The following is a 17,388-nucleotide window of genomic DNA, read 5'->3' on the forward strand; positions in this document are numbered from 1 at the left end:
CTTTTAACCACTGAGCCATAGCCCCTGACACAGTTCTGTAAATTATATTTTAGTTTTTTCTGGGTAGAGTGTTGCTCTAGCCCAGGCTGACCTGTAATTTACTATGTAATCTCAGGGTAGTCTTGAATTTACAGATTCTCCTACCTCTGCCTCGCGAGTGCTAGGATTAAAGGTGTGTGTGACAATGCTTGCCTCATATATATATATATAATTTTATTTTATTTATTTTATTTTATTTTATTTATTTTATTTTATATTTTATTTTATTATTTTTTTGAGGTACGGTCTCTCTCTGGTCCAGGCTGACCTGCAATTAACTATGTAGTCTCCAACTCATGGAGATCCACCTACCTCTGCCTCCAGACTGCTGGGATTAAAAGCGTGCACCACCATGCGCGGCTCTATAAATTTTTTGTAATTTCAGGTGTGGTGTCTTTTACGTGATCAGTGAACTTACCAGTAAACATCCTAAAAGCTTTCAATTGTGTTTCTTATTACTTTTATATTAAAATTATTTGCACACATTTGTGTATGCACAATCATAAATGGTGCTGCTGCAAATGAATGTCTGTGAGCTTTATGATGGTGGATGGGGAATTGGACCTGGTCAAACTGTTGAGCAAGCTTCCCAGGTTTTTTTTTTTTTTTTTTTTTTAATATTTATTTGCAAGGAGAGAAAGAGGAAGGGAGAGGATTAAGTATGCCAGGGTTTTGTGCTGCTGAAAGCGAACTCCAGATGCATCTTGTGCATCTGGCTTTTACATGGGTACTAAGGAGTTGAACCCGGGTCATTAGGGATTGCAGGCAAACACCTTAACTGCTGGGCCACCTCTCCAGCTCCCCTCCCCCCATTATGTTTGGTGAGAGTTATTCATGTTTTATAGACTAGCCTATCACTGACCAGAACGTTTACTTCATGAATGTAGTTTCAGTATGGCTTTGATCCTCATGGCGATCCTCCCACCTCTGCCTCCCCAGTTCTGAGATTAAAGGCATACACCACCATTCCTAGCTTGTTTTTTTTTTCTTTCAATTTTTTTTATTAACAGCTTCCATGATTATCAATAATATACCATGATAATACCCTTCCTCCCCTCACTTTCCCCTTTGAAACTCCATTCTCCATCATATCCCCTCCCCATCTCAATCAGTCTCTCTTTTATTTTGATGTCATGATCTTTTCCTCCTCTTATGATGGTCTTGTGTAGGTAGTGTCAGGCACTGTGAGGTCATGGATATCCAGGCCATTTTGTGTCTGGGGGGAGCACGTTATAAGGAGTCCTAACCTTCGTTTGGTTCATACATTCTTTCCGCCACCTCTTTTACAATGGACCCTGAGCCTTGGAAGGTGTGATAGAAATATTGAGGTGCTGAGCACTTCTGTCATTTCTTTCCAGCACCATGATGCCTTCTGAGTCATCCCAAGGTCACTGCCATCTGAAAAGAGAAGATTCTCTACCAAAAGTGAGAGTAGCATTAATATAAGGGTATGAGCATTAAGAGAAGTCCCAGCTTGTTGGGTTTTTTTGTTTGTTTGTTTTTCAAGGTAGGGTTTCACTCTAGCCCAGGGTGGCCTTGAACTCTTAAGTGATCCTCCTGCCTCTGCTTCCAGAGTACTGTGTAAGCCACCATGCCTGGCTTGAATTTATGGTGATTTACAAGTAATTTGAGGGCTGGAGAGATGGTTTAGTGGTTAAGGCATTTGCCTGCAAAGCCAAAGAATCCCAATTTGACTCTTTAGGACTCGTGTAAGCCAGATGCTCAAGGGGGCACATGCATCTGGAGTTTGTTTGCAATAGCTGGAGGCCCTAGTGTGCCCATTCTCTCCATTTCTCTCTGCTGCTGTCTCTCTCAAGTAAATAATTTTTTTTAAAGTAATTTGATAGAGACTCAAAACAGTTTTCACCTGCAATCCAACATAATAGTACCTAGTACTCAAAGAAATTATGAGTGTTATTCATATATGAGAAAATTGATAGCTAGTAATAAACAGGGGTACATAGCTTGTTTGTTATTTCAATTAAAATTTTTGGGGGGTGGAGGGAGGTAAGGTTTTGCTCTAGCCCAGGCTGACTTAGAATTCACTTTGTAGTCTCAGGGTAGCCTCGAACTCACAGTGATCCTCCTACCTATGCCTCCTGAGCACTGGGATTAAAGGTGTGCACCTCCACACTTGGCTCAATTTCCATGGTTTTAAATTATCAGTAGTCATTGGAGTTTGAAAATATTTAGTGGTAAATTGTGGAAATAATAACTGGCATTACAGTATTAACTTAGGTATTTATTTATTTAGGCAGAGTCTTAACTCTAGCCCAGACTGGCTTGGAATTCACTATGTAGTCTTAGGGTGGCCTCAAACTCATGGCAATCCTCCTTTCCTCCTTTCTCTCTGCCCCCTGATTGTTGGGATTAAAGGCATGCACCATCACGCCTGGCCTAGGTTTTTATTTCTTTGAGACTGTCTTACCTATACTAGCCTATAACTCATAATAATCATGTGTCAGTCTCTATGCTGAGATTATATATATATATATGGATGTGGACTTCCACATCCAGTTATTAGATAGTGTTAAGCTCTTACTATGTGTAATTAGTACAAAACTCCATTGATTTTTGTGTGCAGGAAAAAGCTTAGTATATATAAAATTTGTGCTGCCTTCTTGTTTCAGTCATTTAGTGCATTGAGAATGTATGTCTTACAGGTATGCAGGTCTGCTGTAGTTGAAGATTAAAATTTTGAAAATTTTGTATGTTTTCTGTTTCGAAACACAGGCTCTTCAGCTGTGGAGGACATTGGTATCGACCACTAAATAGTCATGCAACTTTGCTAGACAAATATTGGACCAAAGTTCACCTGAATAATCTGGATAAGACAGAATTGAATGAGGTATGTGGCATTAGAGAATAACTGCTTTTCTTTTTTACTTTATCAAGCATAATAAACTTAAATAGGCAGTCATACAGGTTGACCATCCCTAACATGAAAATGTGAATCAAGGATCTGAAACTTTTTGAATATTGACATAATAAACCAAGTTGAACATGACACACCTGGTCTTGGATGATTGGTCAAAGTGCACATGCACTAAAATATTTTAGTACCCAGATCCTTGCATAGGCTAGGGCAAGTTTATTGTATTAGTAAGCTATATACCAGTCTTATGTGTGCATTTAAGAATCACTATAACTGCTGCTGAGTTTTATTTCTTTTTTCTTTTCCCTCCCCATGTCAGGTTCTTCAGTGCAGATATCCAAGCCTGATGACAGCAGTTGATCACTTGCTTGACATTTATATCCAGCTCACAGGAGATAAGCACCTCTATCAGAACAATAGCTCTGTTGGATATGAGCAGTCACAACAGGAAGTTTCAGAAGCCAGGAAAGAAAACAGAAAAACAATCTTTGAGGGAAGAGAATTATCGCTAAGGTACTAGACTAAATAATGTTTTCAGTTGGTAGTTTAAGAACAGAGCTGGGTGTGGTGGTGCAAGCCTTTAATCCCAGCACTTGGGAGGCAGAGATGAAAGGATCACCTTGAGTTCAAGGCTACCCTTAGTCTACATAGTGAATTCCAGGTCAGCCTGGACTAGAATGAGACCCTACCTCTACAAAATGAAAACAAACAAGCAAACCAAACAACAGCCTCTCTTACCAGGCACGGTGGCACATGCCTTTTATCTCAGCATTGGGGAGACTGAGGATTGCTGTGAGTTTGAAGCTAATCTGAGACTACACATTGAATTCTAGGTCAGCCTGAGTTATAGTAAGATCCTGTGTTGAAAAATAAAATAATAAGTTTCTCTAAAAGTTCTTATCAGTTGCTGGAGAGATGGCTTGATATTCCTGGATTAACCTCCAGTGTGCACAGATGCAGCATGTGGTGCAAGTGTTTGGGAATAGTTTGCACTGGCAGGAGGCTGTGGTATACTCATATTCTTTCTGTCTCTCATTTTCTCAAATAAATAATGATATTAAAAAAATAATAATAAAGTATTTTTTTTTTGAGGAGTGGGGCTTTCAAGGTAGGGTCTCTCTCTAGCCCAGACTGACCTAGAATTTACTATGTAGCCCAGGGTGGCATTGAACTCTTTGCAGTCCTACCTCTGCCTTCCATGTGCTGGGATTGAATGTATGTGTCACCATGCCTGACTTAAAAAATAAAAGTTCTTGCCAGGTGTGGTGGCACATGCCTTTAATCCCAGCATTTGGGAGGCAGAGGTAGGAGGATTGCCATGAGTTCGAGGCCACCATGAGACTACATAGTGAATTCTAAGTCAGCCTGTACCAGAGTGAGACCTTACCTCAAAAAACAAAAAACAAAACAAAACTACACCCACACGTATATATAATAAATAAATAGAAGTTCTTAACAGATAGAACCAAATGGTCATTGTTTGAAATTGAATCTATGGGTTGTCTCATTGGATTATATCCCCTTTTCAGATTTATTATTAGGTTAGGCCTGAGAAAGGTAACATTTTCACTTTAAAAAATACTTTTTGACTGGGTGTGGTGGGACACACCTGGTGCTACTGAGTGAGTTCCAAGTCAGCCTGGGCTAGAGTGAGGTCCTACCTTGAGAAAAAAAATATTTAATTAAATAATGTATTTATCATTATTTTTTTTCAGAGTGGCATCAAATTTATGGCACTCCTACCTCTGCCTCCTAAGTACTAGGATTAAAGGTGTGCCTCAGCACATTTAAAAATCCAGCATATTTAAAAATTTTATTTATTTTACAGTGAGACAGGCAGATAGAATGGGCACTCCAGGGCCTCTAGCCATTGCAAGTGAACTGCAGTTGCATGTGCCACCTTGTGCATCTGGCTTATGTGGGTCCTGGGGAATATGAACCTTGAACTGGGGTCCTTAGAGTTCACAGGCAAGTGCTTAACCACTAAGCCATCTCTCCAGTCCTATAGCAAGACTTGTAAAACCGCAACTTTATTGGTAAATTGGGAGTCTTTGGTTGACAGGAGAAGTCTTAGGTAAACCTTTTTGGATTTTGCTATATATGATGAGTTCTATGCCTCTTATTTCCATTCTCAATGCTCCATGTGCCCTTTAAAAGTGAAATTAGGAATGGAAGGCTCTCTTCATTTTGGTTTGATTTTGTTGTTTCTTTCCTTTTTTGTTACCTTGTCTGGCATGGATGGGCAAGAAGTAGATGGTAGGTCCACTTCTGGTGTGAGTAAAGTCACTTCTACTTTTTTTCTTCACACTGACAGAAAAATGGAGAGACTTGTGGTAATACTTCAGTAGATTGAATAAACTGATGTCTTTAGTCTGTGGTCTTTTAATTAGCTTTTTGTTTCATTAAGGGATCTGCTGAATTGGTGTAATAGAATTGCTCCTAGCTTTAACAATTCATCTTCATCAGCATCATTAAATATTTTTCAAGAGGTAAGATACAATCTTCTTTTTGGTAAACTATTGATTTTCATTTTATCTCCTGAAATTTTCTAGGTATTTCTAGGTTCATTACCCTTTGCTAATTAAAATGGAACTGAAGTTGGTATAAAATATATTGTTATAGTCAGGTTCACATTGATGGTAGAAATCACCTGACCAAGAATGTCTTGTGGGAAAAAGGGTTACAGCCTTGAGAGGGAAACTCCATGATGGCAGGGAAAATGATGGCATGAGCAGAGAGGTTGGACATCACCCCCTGGCCAACATAAGGTGGACTATAGCATCAGGAGTGTGTGCCAAACACTGGAAAGGGGCAGCTGGCTGTAACACCCATAAGCCTGTCCCCAACAATACACAACCTCCAGAGGGCATTAATTCCCAAATCTCCATCAGCTGGGAACCTAGCATTCAGAACACCTAAGTTAAACTTAAATGCAGAATAACAAGATCTTAGAGGTCTAGCTGGGTGTGGTGGCGCAGCATTTAATCCTAGCACTTGGAAGGCAGAGGTAGGAGGATCACTGTGAGTTTGAGGCCATCCTGAGACTCCATAGTGAATTCCAGGTCAGCCTGGGCTAGAGTGAGACCCTACCTCAAAAAAAAAATAAAAAAATAAAAAGATTGCGGGCTGGAGAGATGGCTTAGTGGTTAAGGCACTTGCCTGCAAAGCTTAAGGATCCAGGTTTAACAGGGAGGGAGGCGGCATGTGGGAAAGAAGGAAGGTTAAATGTACTGATATCCACATACCATAAAATCCTCCCCTCTGCTCCCAAATGTGGTATGTTACACATACCAGGCAAATTCTTTCTCTAAATTATACCTGTTCTCTAAAACTTTAAAATATACACAGTTCTTTTTACATTCCCCTGTGATTCCTTTCCCTTTTTTCCACAGCCCTTTGGTGGAGGCTACCCTTGCTTCTGTCCATGCCACTTTACTTATTCTAGACTTTATACATAAGTAAGATTATACCATATGTAGTCTTTGTGTTTGGCTGCTTCACTCAGCATATTTTTATGACTAATCCATGCATTATGAATTAGTGCTTTATTCTTTTTTAATGTGGAATTATATTCCATTTATTTGTGTGTGACATTTTCTTTCGGTTCATTTGTTTACATTTAAAAATATTATGTATATACATAAATATTTAATTTATTTATGAGTAGAGAGAGATTGGGTGCACCAGGGCCTGTAGCCATTGCAGACGTACTCCAGATGCATGCACCACTGTGTGCATCTGGCTTATATGGATACTGGAGAATTGAACTTGGGTCTTTTGGCTTCATGGGCAAAAACCTTAACTGCTGAGCCATCTTTCCAGTCTGTTAATGGACATTTGTGCTTTTATCTTTCAACTTGTGAATTGTACTTCTATGAATTTTTGTTCACAAATACTTTATAAATAAGCCATATTCATGTGATGTTTAAAAGTGGAAAGTAGGTTAAAGCAAAGAGGAGAAAATAAAAATACTCCTGGTTGAGATTTTTTTTGTTTATTTTTATTTATTTATTTGAGAGCGACAGAGAGAGAGAGAGAGAAAGAGGCAGAAAGCAAGAGAGATAATGGGCATGCCAGGGCTTCCAGCCACTGTAAATGAACTCCAGACGCATGCGCCCCCTTGCGCATCTGGCTAACGTGTGTCCTGGGGAATCGAGCCTTGAACCGGGGTCCTTAGGCTTCACAGGCAAGCGCTTAACCACTAAGCCAACTCTCCAGCCCTCATTGAGAATATTGAGAATACTGTTGACCCTTGAAAGTGAATCCTTTTAAATCTTGTGCCTGTAGGCTAAAGAATTTGTATCATCAGAGACCCCTTTATATGCACTCATCTGTTGAAGACAAGAGGATATTTTATTTGCAAAATGTTTTATGTATCTGGTTGCTTTTGTATTCTAACATAGATAGGTCTCCTACAATTAATTAATTGGATCCAAGTCTGACACTTCCAGAATTAGCTTGTACCCTACAGACTTAATGTCTCAGTGTTCCCCAAAACTGTCCTCATTTAATATCTCAGCTGCAAATCTGCATACTTATGGCTTCTTATCCAGAAATTTTCGGGTTGTTATCTCTCCCTTCAGATATAATAATTTATTCGAATGACTCCGAACTTACCAAAAGCAGCGTAACCATTTTTCACTTTTCATGGGATTGCGTGTTGAATTCAGGACTTTGCACTTTGTAGGCAAGAACTCTACCACTGACCTATATCTCCAGTCCTTTATTGTTTTATATTGGTGCAAGATCTCACTATACTGTCCAGCCTGGCCTTGAATTCATTAGGTAGCTCAGGCTAGTCTCAAACTTGAAATCCTATTGCCTGAGCCCCCTGGCTAAGTAGCTGGGATTACAAGTGTGTTCCATATCAGGATAAGCATGCTTTTTTCCCTCGTTCTTTTGTGAAGGGGTCTCATGTAGAATAGGCTGGCCTCAAATATGCTTTGTAGCTGAGGTTGGCCCTGAGCCCCTGATCCTCTCCCTTTCACTTCCCAAATACTGAGATTATAGGCGTGCTTTATCACAGCTGGCTTTTGCAGCATACTTTTGATTATGTAGGTCAAAATTCAGAATAACTAAACACAAAACCTATAAGGCTAGGCATGGTGTACACCTTTAATCACAGAACTTTATAGTTAAGAGGCAGGAGGATCCAGAGTTCAAGGCCAATCTGAACTGTATAGCAAGAGTCTGTCTTGGAAGAAAAAAAGGAAGGAAGGAGGAAAGAGAGGACTAAAAACATGGCTTAGCAGGTTAAGAGTGCTTGCTACATAAGCAAGAGGTCTCCAGCACCCATGCAAGTAGGGATAGGACCACTGGGGCGTTGCCAGGCTAGAAACTCCAGGATCAGTTAGGTTCTAATGGAAAAAACAATAAAGGAAGGTATTCAAAATCAGCTTCTGGTGTCAGTTCATGTGTGCATGGGCCATGCTTATCTGTATGCACAGGTGGTCATACCATCCCACACAACTATACTACTCTGCTAATTCTAGTAGCATATTTGTCAGCTAGCATGTTTTCTGGGAATTGAAGTTAATTAGGCAGAGTTTTATTGAGGTCTTACATCCTTAATCATGAGTTTAAACTCAGTCTCTAGTCCTTCTCTTCATTTCTTTTTTCTTTTCTTTTTTATTTTCAAGGTAAGGTCTCACTCTAGCCCAGGCTGACCTGGAGTTTACTATGTAGTCTCAGGGTGGCCTTGAACTCATGACAGTCCTCCTACCTCTGCCTCCCGAGTGCTGGGATTAAAGGCATATGCCACCATGCCCGGCCCTTCTCTTCATTTCTTAACAGGGATGGGGCTGAAAGTTTGAATTTTCCAATCAAGAGGCTGGTCTTTCTGGCATGCCCTTTCCTCTCTTCAACGGTCTAAGGGCCTACTATGCTGCTATTATCAAAAACTGATGTAAGCCGGGCGTGGTGGCACATGCCTTTAATACCAGCACTCAGGAGGTAGAGGTAGGTGGATCTCCATGAAATTGAGGCCACCCTGAGACTATATAGTTAATTCCAGGTCAGAATGGACCAGAGAGAAACCCTACCTTGGACAACAAACAAACAAACAAAAAAACTGATGTAGTCGAGAAATTTGTTGTGCATAGTGAAAACACAGATCACTTGGGTAATTCTATGGATTTTGTTGAAGCTGTCTGCCAACAATCTGGGACAATGAACAGAATTATACCACACTTATGGTACTTTATTTTATTCTTTGGACTTGCTGTGATTAGTGGTTTTAATGGACTACTTAATGGATTCAAATACAAGTTTAATCCATTTTTGGAAACACTTTCTCTTTCATTGCATAAGAAGACATGTTTGCTTACCTGTAAATAGATGCTGAGATTGAATGCTGGTTTAGGAGAATGACTCTATAGTCCCCTCTGATGTACACCATATATTTCCCCTTTCATCTGGAAAACAATCCTTTGGTGTTATTTCAGTACTGAGAGTTAATTGTTTCATGATTCATATATCTGCTGATAAGCACGAAATCATCATTTTTTGTCTGAAGTTGCAATGTGAAGCATGAAGTTATTTTATTTGTAGTTTAACCAGTATTTCAGTAATATCCTTAACATATTTTTTCCTCTCTCCATTATGGTAAAGTTCTGTTTACAGAGTTGGTACTTTATTTGAACTTCTTATCCTGCAAAATATTCTTACTCGATTTTCTGTTTTCTCACTTGAGGTTTAGGATAATGATACTCTTTGATTAATGTATCATTCTTAAAATCAGTTGACATTTACCTTGGTTATTTTGTTAGGCTCTGGACTGTTTCACAGCAATGCTTTCTGAGCACAAGAGCAAACTGAAAATGGCGGAAGTTATCGGAAGCAAATTGAACATTTCTAAGAAAAAGGTATGTGGAGCTTTCGGTGAATATTGAAAGGACACTGGACTATTTAGCTTGCTTGTTGGTTCATAGTCTTTGCTTGGGAGAACTTTTTCGTTGTAAATATTAGTGTTTCATTACTGTCTGTCAAAGACATAAAACCTTAGTATCCTCCAGATAAGTAATTCTCATATGTAAGACATCCCTAAAGTGAGTTTCCTCATGTTATATATCATATATATATATACACTGTATTTGCCAGCATTTTTGAAACCCTTTTATTTCTGTTTTTTAAAAAAGTACTTTGTGGGATAGGGAGGGAGAGAGAATGGATACACTAGGGCCGTTTACCACTGCAAATAACTCCAGATACATGAGCCACTTTGCGTCTGGCTTTACATCCAGACTGGCGAATTGGACATAGGCTGGCAGGCTTTGCAAGCTAATGCCTTTAAACACTGAGCATCCCTCTATCCTTATTTTGACCATTTTAGTCTGTAGGTTATTGACTTAAGAACTAAGTCTTAGTAACATCTTTGTCTATAGGTTAGTGCATAGATGTTTTCCCTCTATCTTTATTATTATATTCAAACATTAGGAAAATTACAAAAAAGTTGTCTATATGAATGTTGTGTACTCACTGTTTGGTTTCATTACTGACATTGTTAATGTTTCACCTTTTTATTTTAAATTAAAATATATATTTTGCAGATTTAAGGATGTTTCTCAGTAGTTTTGTGTGTGTGTGTGTGTGTGTGTGTGTGTGCTTGGCACACATGAGTTCCTGAGTTTGATCTCTAGCACCACACAAAAACGTACATAGATATATGTATGTGTGTATTTGTTGTATTTACATATTTATGTGTGTAGTGCAAAGCATTTGAGTGTTGTATTGCTGCCATTGATGTCTGTTAATGCCTATAGTTCATCCTGAGGCAGATACATGGCATTCTTACTTGAGCCATTACTCTATTAATACCTTATTGCAGGAGTTGCAATAGTAAAGATGTTTCTAGGGCTGCTGTTTAAGCCTTATGGCAGGAATTGTAATAGTAATGATGTTTTAGGGCTCCTATAATCAAGATAGTTTGGCCTCTAGTACAATAATACCCCATTGACAGGGACTTAAATGCTATTGATGGGCAGGAGTCAGGGAAACTACCATGATTGGTATTCACTTCTTTGGTTGTAAAAGTGTTCCCCTTGAGAACTTTGCCTCTTTTATTCTTGCAGTAAACCTGAACAAATCTGGATTATTTTGACTTAGTATTCAGAAAAAGATGAATGGCTACTGGGTAGACTTCCAGGATTCCAGGAGTATCTGTAATAGTTTCTTTTTTTCTTTGGCTACAGTCAAACCATGGATTCTTGTACTGTTTTAGAAATTTATGAATATTCTTTTTTTTTTTTTTTTTTTGAGGTAGGGTCTCACTCTAGCCCAGGCTGACCTAGAATTCACTATGGAGTCTCATGGTGGCCTCAAACTCATAGCAATCCCCCTACCTCTGCCTCCCGAGTGCTGGGACTAAAGGTGTATGCCACCACGCCCAACTCTATTCTTTTTAAAAATTGTTTTATTTTTAATGTTAGAAGTTTTTGTTCCTCAGTTTTATTAGTAAATGTTAGCTGTTAGCTTGTTCACTTGAGATGTAATAAAGTATGCATATTTTTAACTTTATTGAAATGTTTCTTTCCCACAGGTTGAATTTTTCTGCAAACTTTATAAACCAGAAATTGTGATCAATGAACTAGATGTACAAGTAGGTCGAGTGCAGCTTTTGAGGAAACAAAGTGAGGCTGTTCACATAAAGAAGTAAGTAGGATTGTCATCTAATGTGCAGATGATGAAGTTTTTCAGGAATTTGCTATAACATGTAGTACAGGGATTTGAGCAAACTCGTGTGCTTTCATTGTGTTCTCAGTGTTGTGCATGATAAGGCACAGTGCTTTTCCAGTTGTGTTCTGTGTGACTAGAGGTGAAGGGAGTGAAGAAAGCTGTGGGGACTGGGAAGATCCTCCTTACACTGTATTTAGTGAAGATTTTAACACTAATTAATTAATTGGTTATTTACTTAAGAGAGTGAAGGAGGCAAATAGAATGGGTACATCAGGGCCTCCAGAGACTGCAACAAACTCTAGACCCAAATGCCACCTGGCTTATGTGGGTACTAGAGAATCAAACCTGGGTCTTTTGGCTTTGCAGGCAAGCACCTTAACCCTTAAGCCATCTCTCCAGTCCTTACCGTTTTTATTTTTATTTATATTTTGGAGGTAGGGTCTCACTTAAGCCCAGGCTGACCTGGAATTCATTGTAGAGTCTCAGGGTGGCCTCGGTCTCACAGCAGTCCTCCTACTTCTGCCTCCTAAGCCCTTAACTTTTAAAATAAATACTATATTTATTTTGCAGAGAAAGGGAGAAAGATTTTTTTTTTTTTTTTTTGGTATTTTGAGGTAGGGTCTTGCTCTTTATCCCAGGCTGACCTGGAATTCTCTATGTACTCTCAGGGTGGTCTTGACTACCTCTGCCTTCTAAGTGTTGGGATTAAAGGCATGTGCCACCATGCCCGGCTTTTTTTTTAACCTTTAATTTTTTTAAATTTTTATTTATTTATTTAAGAGACAGAGAGAGAGAGGCAGATAGAGACAAAGAGATTGGGCATACCAAGACCTTCAGCCATTGCAAATAAACTCCAGACATATGCTCCACCTTGTACATGTGGTTTATGTGAGTCCTGGGGAATCGAACCTGGGTCCTTTAGCTTTGCAGGCAAGAGCCTTAACAACCACTAAAGGAATCTCACCGGTCCCTTTTTACTTTTTTTTTTTTTTTTTTTTTTAATATTTATTTGAGAGAGCGAGAAAGAGAGAGAACATGAGTGTGCCAGGACCTCTGGCCATTGCAAACAAACTCCAGACACATGTGCGACCTGTGTATCTGGCTTTATGTGGATATTGGGGAATAAAACCTGAGACCTCTGGCTTTGTTAACAAGCGTCTTAACTACTAAGCCATCTCTCAAGCCCCACCCCTTAGTATGTTATTTATTTGGGGGGGGGGATGGGTGCAGATAGAATGTTTTTTTTTAAACTTCTTAATTGGCAGTGTCTATAAATATAGACAATATACCATGATCACATTTCCCTTCCACTACCCTCCTTCTTCCCCCTTTTAAATGTTTCTTCCACTGAATCCTTTCTTCTTTCCAACTAGCGTCTTCTATTTTGATGCCATCATTTTTCCCTCCTACTATCCATGTATAAGTAGCATCAACCACTGGGAGACCATGAAAATAGCAAGGCCACTTTGTGTGTGGAAGACAGTATTCTTAACAGTCCTCTATTCCTTTTGCTCTTAACATTCTTTCCACTTTGTCTTCTGCAGTGGTCTCTGACTCTTCGAGGGTGTGGTAGAGATGTTTCATTTAGTGCTGAACCCTCTGCTATCACTTTTTATTTTAAAAAACTTTATTGACATCTTCCATAAGTATAGACAATAAGCTATAAAATTCCCTACCCCACTCCTATTATCCCCTCTCAAATCCACCTTACACTAAATTTCCTTCTCCTTCCAGTCAGTCTCTTATTTTGATGTCATCATCTTTTCCACTTATTATGAAGGTCTTGTGTAGGTAGTGTCAGACACTACAAGGTCATGAATATCAAGACAGTTTTGTATGAATATGAATATGAATATGGGTGGACCAAAGCCTCCAGTCACTGTTATTGAACTCCAGATGCATGTGCCACCTTGTGCATCTGGCTTACGTGTGTCCTTGGTTATCAAACCTGTGTTCTTTGGCTTTTTAGGCAAGTGCCTTAACCACTAAGCCATGTCTGTAGCCTACTGTCTCTCTTTTTTTAAAAATTTATTTCTATTTGCGAGAGAGAGAAAAAGAGGCAGATATAGAGAATTGGGTACACCAGGGTCTCCAGCCATTGCAAAAGAACTTCAGATGCATGCACCACTGTGTATCTGGCTTATGTGGGTCCAGGGGAATCAAACCTGGTTCCTTTCACTTTGCATGCAAGCACCTTAACGACTAAGCCATTTTTCCAGTCGGCTTTTTCTTTTTTAAACATACATATTATTAGCTAGCAAATAAATAGGCTTATTCATAGCATCTTAAATTTTGATTAACTCTTGTCCTATCCCCTTCCTCTCCTCTATTCCCTCCTCTTTGACCATTCCCCCCAGTAATCTGTCCCTCTATTTACATACCTACTGTACCCTCCCATTAAGCTTTTTCTCTACCTCACATATAAATCTAAACAATTAAAGCTAGGATCCACATATGAGAGAGAACAAGTGGTTCAAGGTTTTCTGGGCCTGGGTAACCTCTTGATTCCATTTATCTTAGTATTTTTTTTCTAAAATAAATTTTATGTTTGACATTGTGGTACAATAGCCTTTTTATTTTATTTAATTTTTCCGAGGTAGGGTCTCACTCTAGCTCAGGGTGACCTGGACCTTATTCTGTGGTATTAGCCTGGCTTAAACTCACAGTGATCATCCTACCTTTGCTTCCTGAGTGCTGGGATTAAAGGCATGTGTCACTATACCTTTTGGCAACTACAGTCTTACTTACTAATATATTAGTAGTCCTAGGATTATCATAACAAGTTACCATAAGCTTTGTAGCTTTTTTTAAAAAAATGTAATTTGTTTGGTGGGGTAGATAGAGAGAATGGGTTCACCAGGGCTTTCAGCCTCTACAAACAAACTCCAGATGCATGCACCACCTTGTTCATCTGTCTTATGTGGGTCCTGGGGAATTGAGCCTTGGGTCCTTTGGCTTTATAAGCAAGTGCCTTAACTGCTAAGCCATCTCTCCAGCCCAACTTTGTTGCTTTTACATGGCAGACTTTAGTGTCTGTTAGTTCTAGAGGGTAGAAGTCTGCAGTCATGGAGTGAGCAGGCCCCCATGTTCCTTCTGAAAGGTTTGTGAAGTCTATTTTCTTGCTCCTTTCTGATTTTTTTCCCCCCAAATCATCTTTGTGTTCCTTGTTCTGTATAGCTTTACACGCCAGCTTACCTATTGTCAAATAATCTTTTTCCCTGTGTATATTTTTGTCTCCAAATCTTTTTTTTTTTTTTTTTTGGTTTTTCGAGATAGGGTCTCACTCTGGCTCAGGCTGACCTAGAATTCACTATGTAGTCTCAGGGTGGCCTCGAGCTCTCTGCGATCCTCCTACCTCTGCCTCCCGAGTGCTGGGATAAAAGGCGTGTGCCACCACTCCCGGCCCAAATCTTTAAAAAAAAAAATTATTTACTTATTTGAGAGAGAGTGTAAGAATGGGCACACTAGGGCCTCCAGCTACTGCAAGTGAACTCCACATGCATATGCCCCCTTGTGCATCTGGGGACTCGAACTGGGATCCTTTGGCTTTTCAGGCAAACAAATGCCTTAACTGCTAAGCGCTCTCTCCAGCCCCAAATCTCTTCTTATATGGACACCAACCTTGAAGTAAAGACTCACTTTAATGTAGTATGACTTTTGCTAACTATATTAAGACAGGTTACATTTATAGCTTCTGACTTGACTTAATTTTTTAGGGAAGACCAATCTAACACAACTACTTAGTATTATCCACATTTTCTTAGGACATTGGTGCTTGGGTAGATTAAGTAATTTGGTCAAGAATAAACAGTACAAGCCGGGCGTGGTGGCGCACGCCTTTAATCCCAGCATTCGGGAGGCAGAGGTAGGAGGATCTCTGTGAGTTCGAGGCCACCCTGAGACTACATAGTGAATTCCAGGTCAGCCTGAGCCAGAGTGAGACCCTACCTTGAAAAACCAAAAAAAAAAAAAAAGATTAAACAGTACAGATAATGTTGTATTTATGTTTTGAATGTCCAGAACCTAGCACCTTACCAGTTGTATGAATATTTAGTGTTTGCAGACCAGATTAATTTTGGTAGTTTTTATGTTGTGAGAATGTTACATTATAAAAGCATTTACTCTGTGCTGTTTTGCATTGAAATTTGCCAGTCAGGTTGCTTATAGCAACACTAAGGAAAACGTGGAAGACTTTTTTTAAAAAAAATATTCTTATTTATTTGAGAGCGACAGAGAGAAAAGGTGGGGGGAGAGAATGGGCACTCCAGGGCCTCCAGCCATTGCAAATGAACTCCAGACGCATGTTCCCTATTGTGCATCTGGCTAACATGGGTCCTGGGGAATCGAGCCTTGAAATGGAGTTCTTAGGCTTCACAGGCAAGCACTTAACTGCTAAGCCATCTCTCCAGCCCTTGAAGACTTTTTTTCTTCAGCTTTTCAAGATAGGGTCTCACTGTAGCCCTTGCAGACCTGTAATTCAGTGTCATCTCAGGGAGGCCTTGAACTCATGGTGATCCTCCTACCTCTGTCTCCCAAGGGGTGGGATTAAAGGAGTGCACCACCATGCCCGTGTTTTTTTTTTAATATTTCATTTTTATTTAGTTATTTATTTGACAGAGAAAGAGGGAGAGGTAGAGAAAATGCACGAGAGAATTAATGAGTGTGCCAGGGCCTCCAGCCATTGCAAATGGACTCCGGACGTGTGCACCCCCTTGTGCATCTGGCTAATCTGGCTAATGTGAGTCCTGGGAATCGAACTTGGGTCCTTTGGCTTTGCAGGCAAACGCATTGACCACTAAGCCATCCCTCCTGCCCGAGGGTTTTTTTGTGGTTTTTTTTTTGGTGTTTATTTGCTTTTTTGAGGTAGGCTTTCATTCTAGCCCAGGATGACCTGGAATTCACTCAGTGAATTCTCAGTGGTGAGATTAAAGGCATGTGCTACCACACCAGACTCTTTTTTTTTTTTTTTTTTTTAAATTTGAGAAGTGAGGAAAGGGAAGAAGGAAGAGAGACAGGCAAAGAGAATGGATGTGCAGGGCTTCCTGCCAATGCAAATGAACTCCAGACACATCTATCAATTTGTGTATCTGGCTTTACTTGGATAAAGCCTTGAGTGGTACGTTATCTCTCCAGCCCCTTATTTCTTTTTATAAATTTCTGTTTTATTTCAGTTCTGAGGATCAAATCCATGTCCTCTTTCATGTTAGAGAAGTGATGTACCACTGAGTTACATTCCTGTTTTTTGCCTTTTTAAAAAACAAATACCTTTTTTTTCTTTCTCTTTTTTTGTTTTTCGAGGTAGGGTCTCACTCTAGTACAGGCTGAACTGGAATTCACTTTGTATTCTCAGGGTGGCCTCAAACTCCTCCTACCTTTGCCTCCCAAGTGCTGGGATTAAAGGCATGCGCCATCACGCCCATAACTTTGTTTTTTTTTTTAATTACACAATTTCTTTTACTTTCTGTCTTCACAGTATTATTTCACTTTACCATCTCTCTAAATGATTTAAGGAAAAAACAAAGGGCTATCTTCCAACACTTAATTTTAACCAAGTAGTCCTTATATTTAAACCTATCTCAGGGCTGGAGAGATGCCTTTGTGGTTAAGGCACTTGCCTTTGAAGCCTAAGGATCCAGGTTCAATTCCCCAATATCCACATGAGCCATATGGACAAGGTGATGAAGACCATGGCTAGAGGCTCTGGCATGCCTATTCTCTCTTTCAAAATAAATAAACAAAAATTTAAAAACTTATCTCTACTATTGCATTCTTGTTCTTTTTTTATTTTTATTATCTTATTA

At 39.5% G+C, this 17,388-nt stretch overlaps 1 protein-coding gene across 4 annotated transcripts in view; it reads left to right on the top strand.

The window, feature by feature from the left end:
- Mdn1 (midasin AAA ATPase 1) overlaps positions 1-17,388 on the top strand; it is a 229,453-nt gene that overhangs the window by 48,902 nt on the left and 163,163 nt on the right. For all 4 annotated transcript variants that reach the window (XM_045154108.1, XM_045154109.1, XM_045154110.1 and 1 more), the window contains exons 9-13: positions 2,773-2,887; positions 3,234-3,427; positions 5,322-5,403; positions 9,682-9,777; positions 11,451-11,563. In XM_045154108.1, coding sequence (XP_045010043.1) covers positions 2,773-2,887; positions 3,234-3,427; positions 5,322-5,403; positions 9,682-9,777; positions 11,451-11,563 — 600 coding nt within the window. The remainder of the gene's footprint in view (positions 1-2,772; positions 2,888-3,233; positions 3,428-5,321; positions 5,404-9,681; positions 9,778-11,450; positions 11,564-17,388) is intronic.

Source organism: Jaculus jaculus, chromosome 7 (genome assembly GCF_020740685.1).
Source record: "Jaculus jaculus isolate mJacJac1 chromosome 7, mJacJac1.mat.Y.cur, whole genome shotgun sequence".
NCBI lineage: Eukaryota > Metazoa > Chordata > Mammalia > Rodentia > Dipodidae > Jaculus > Jaculus jaculus.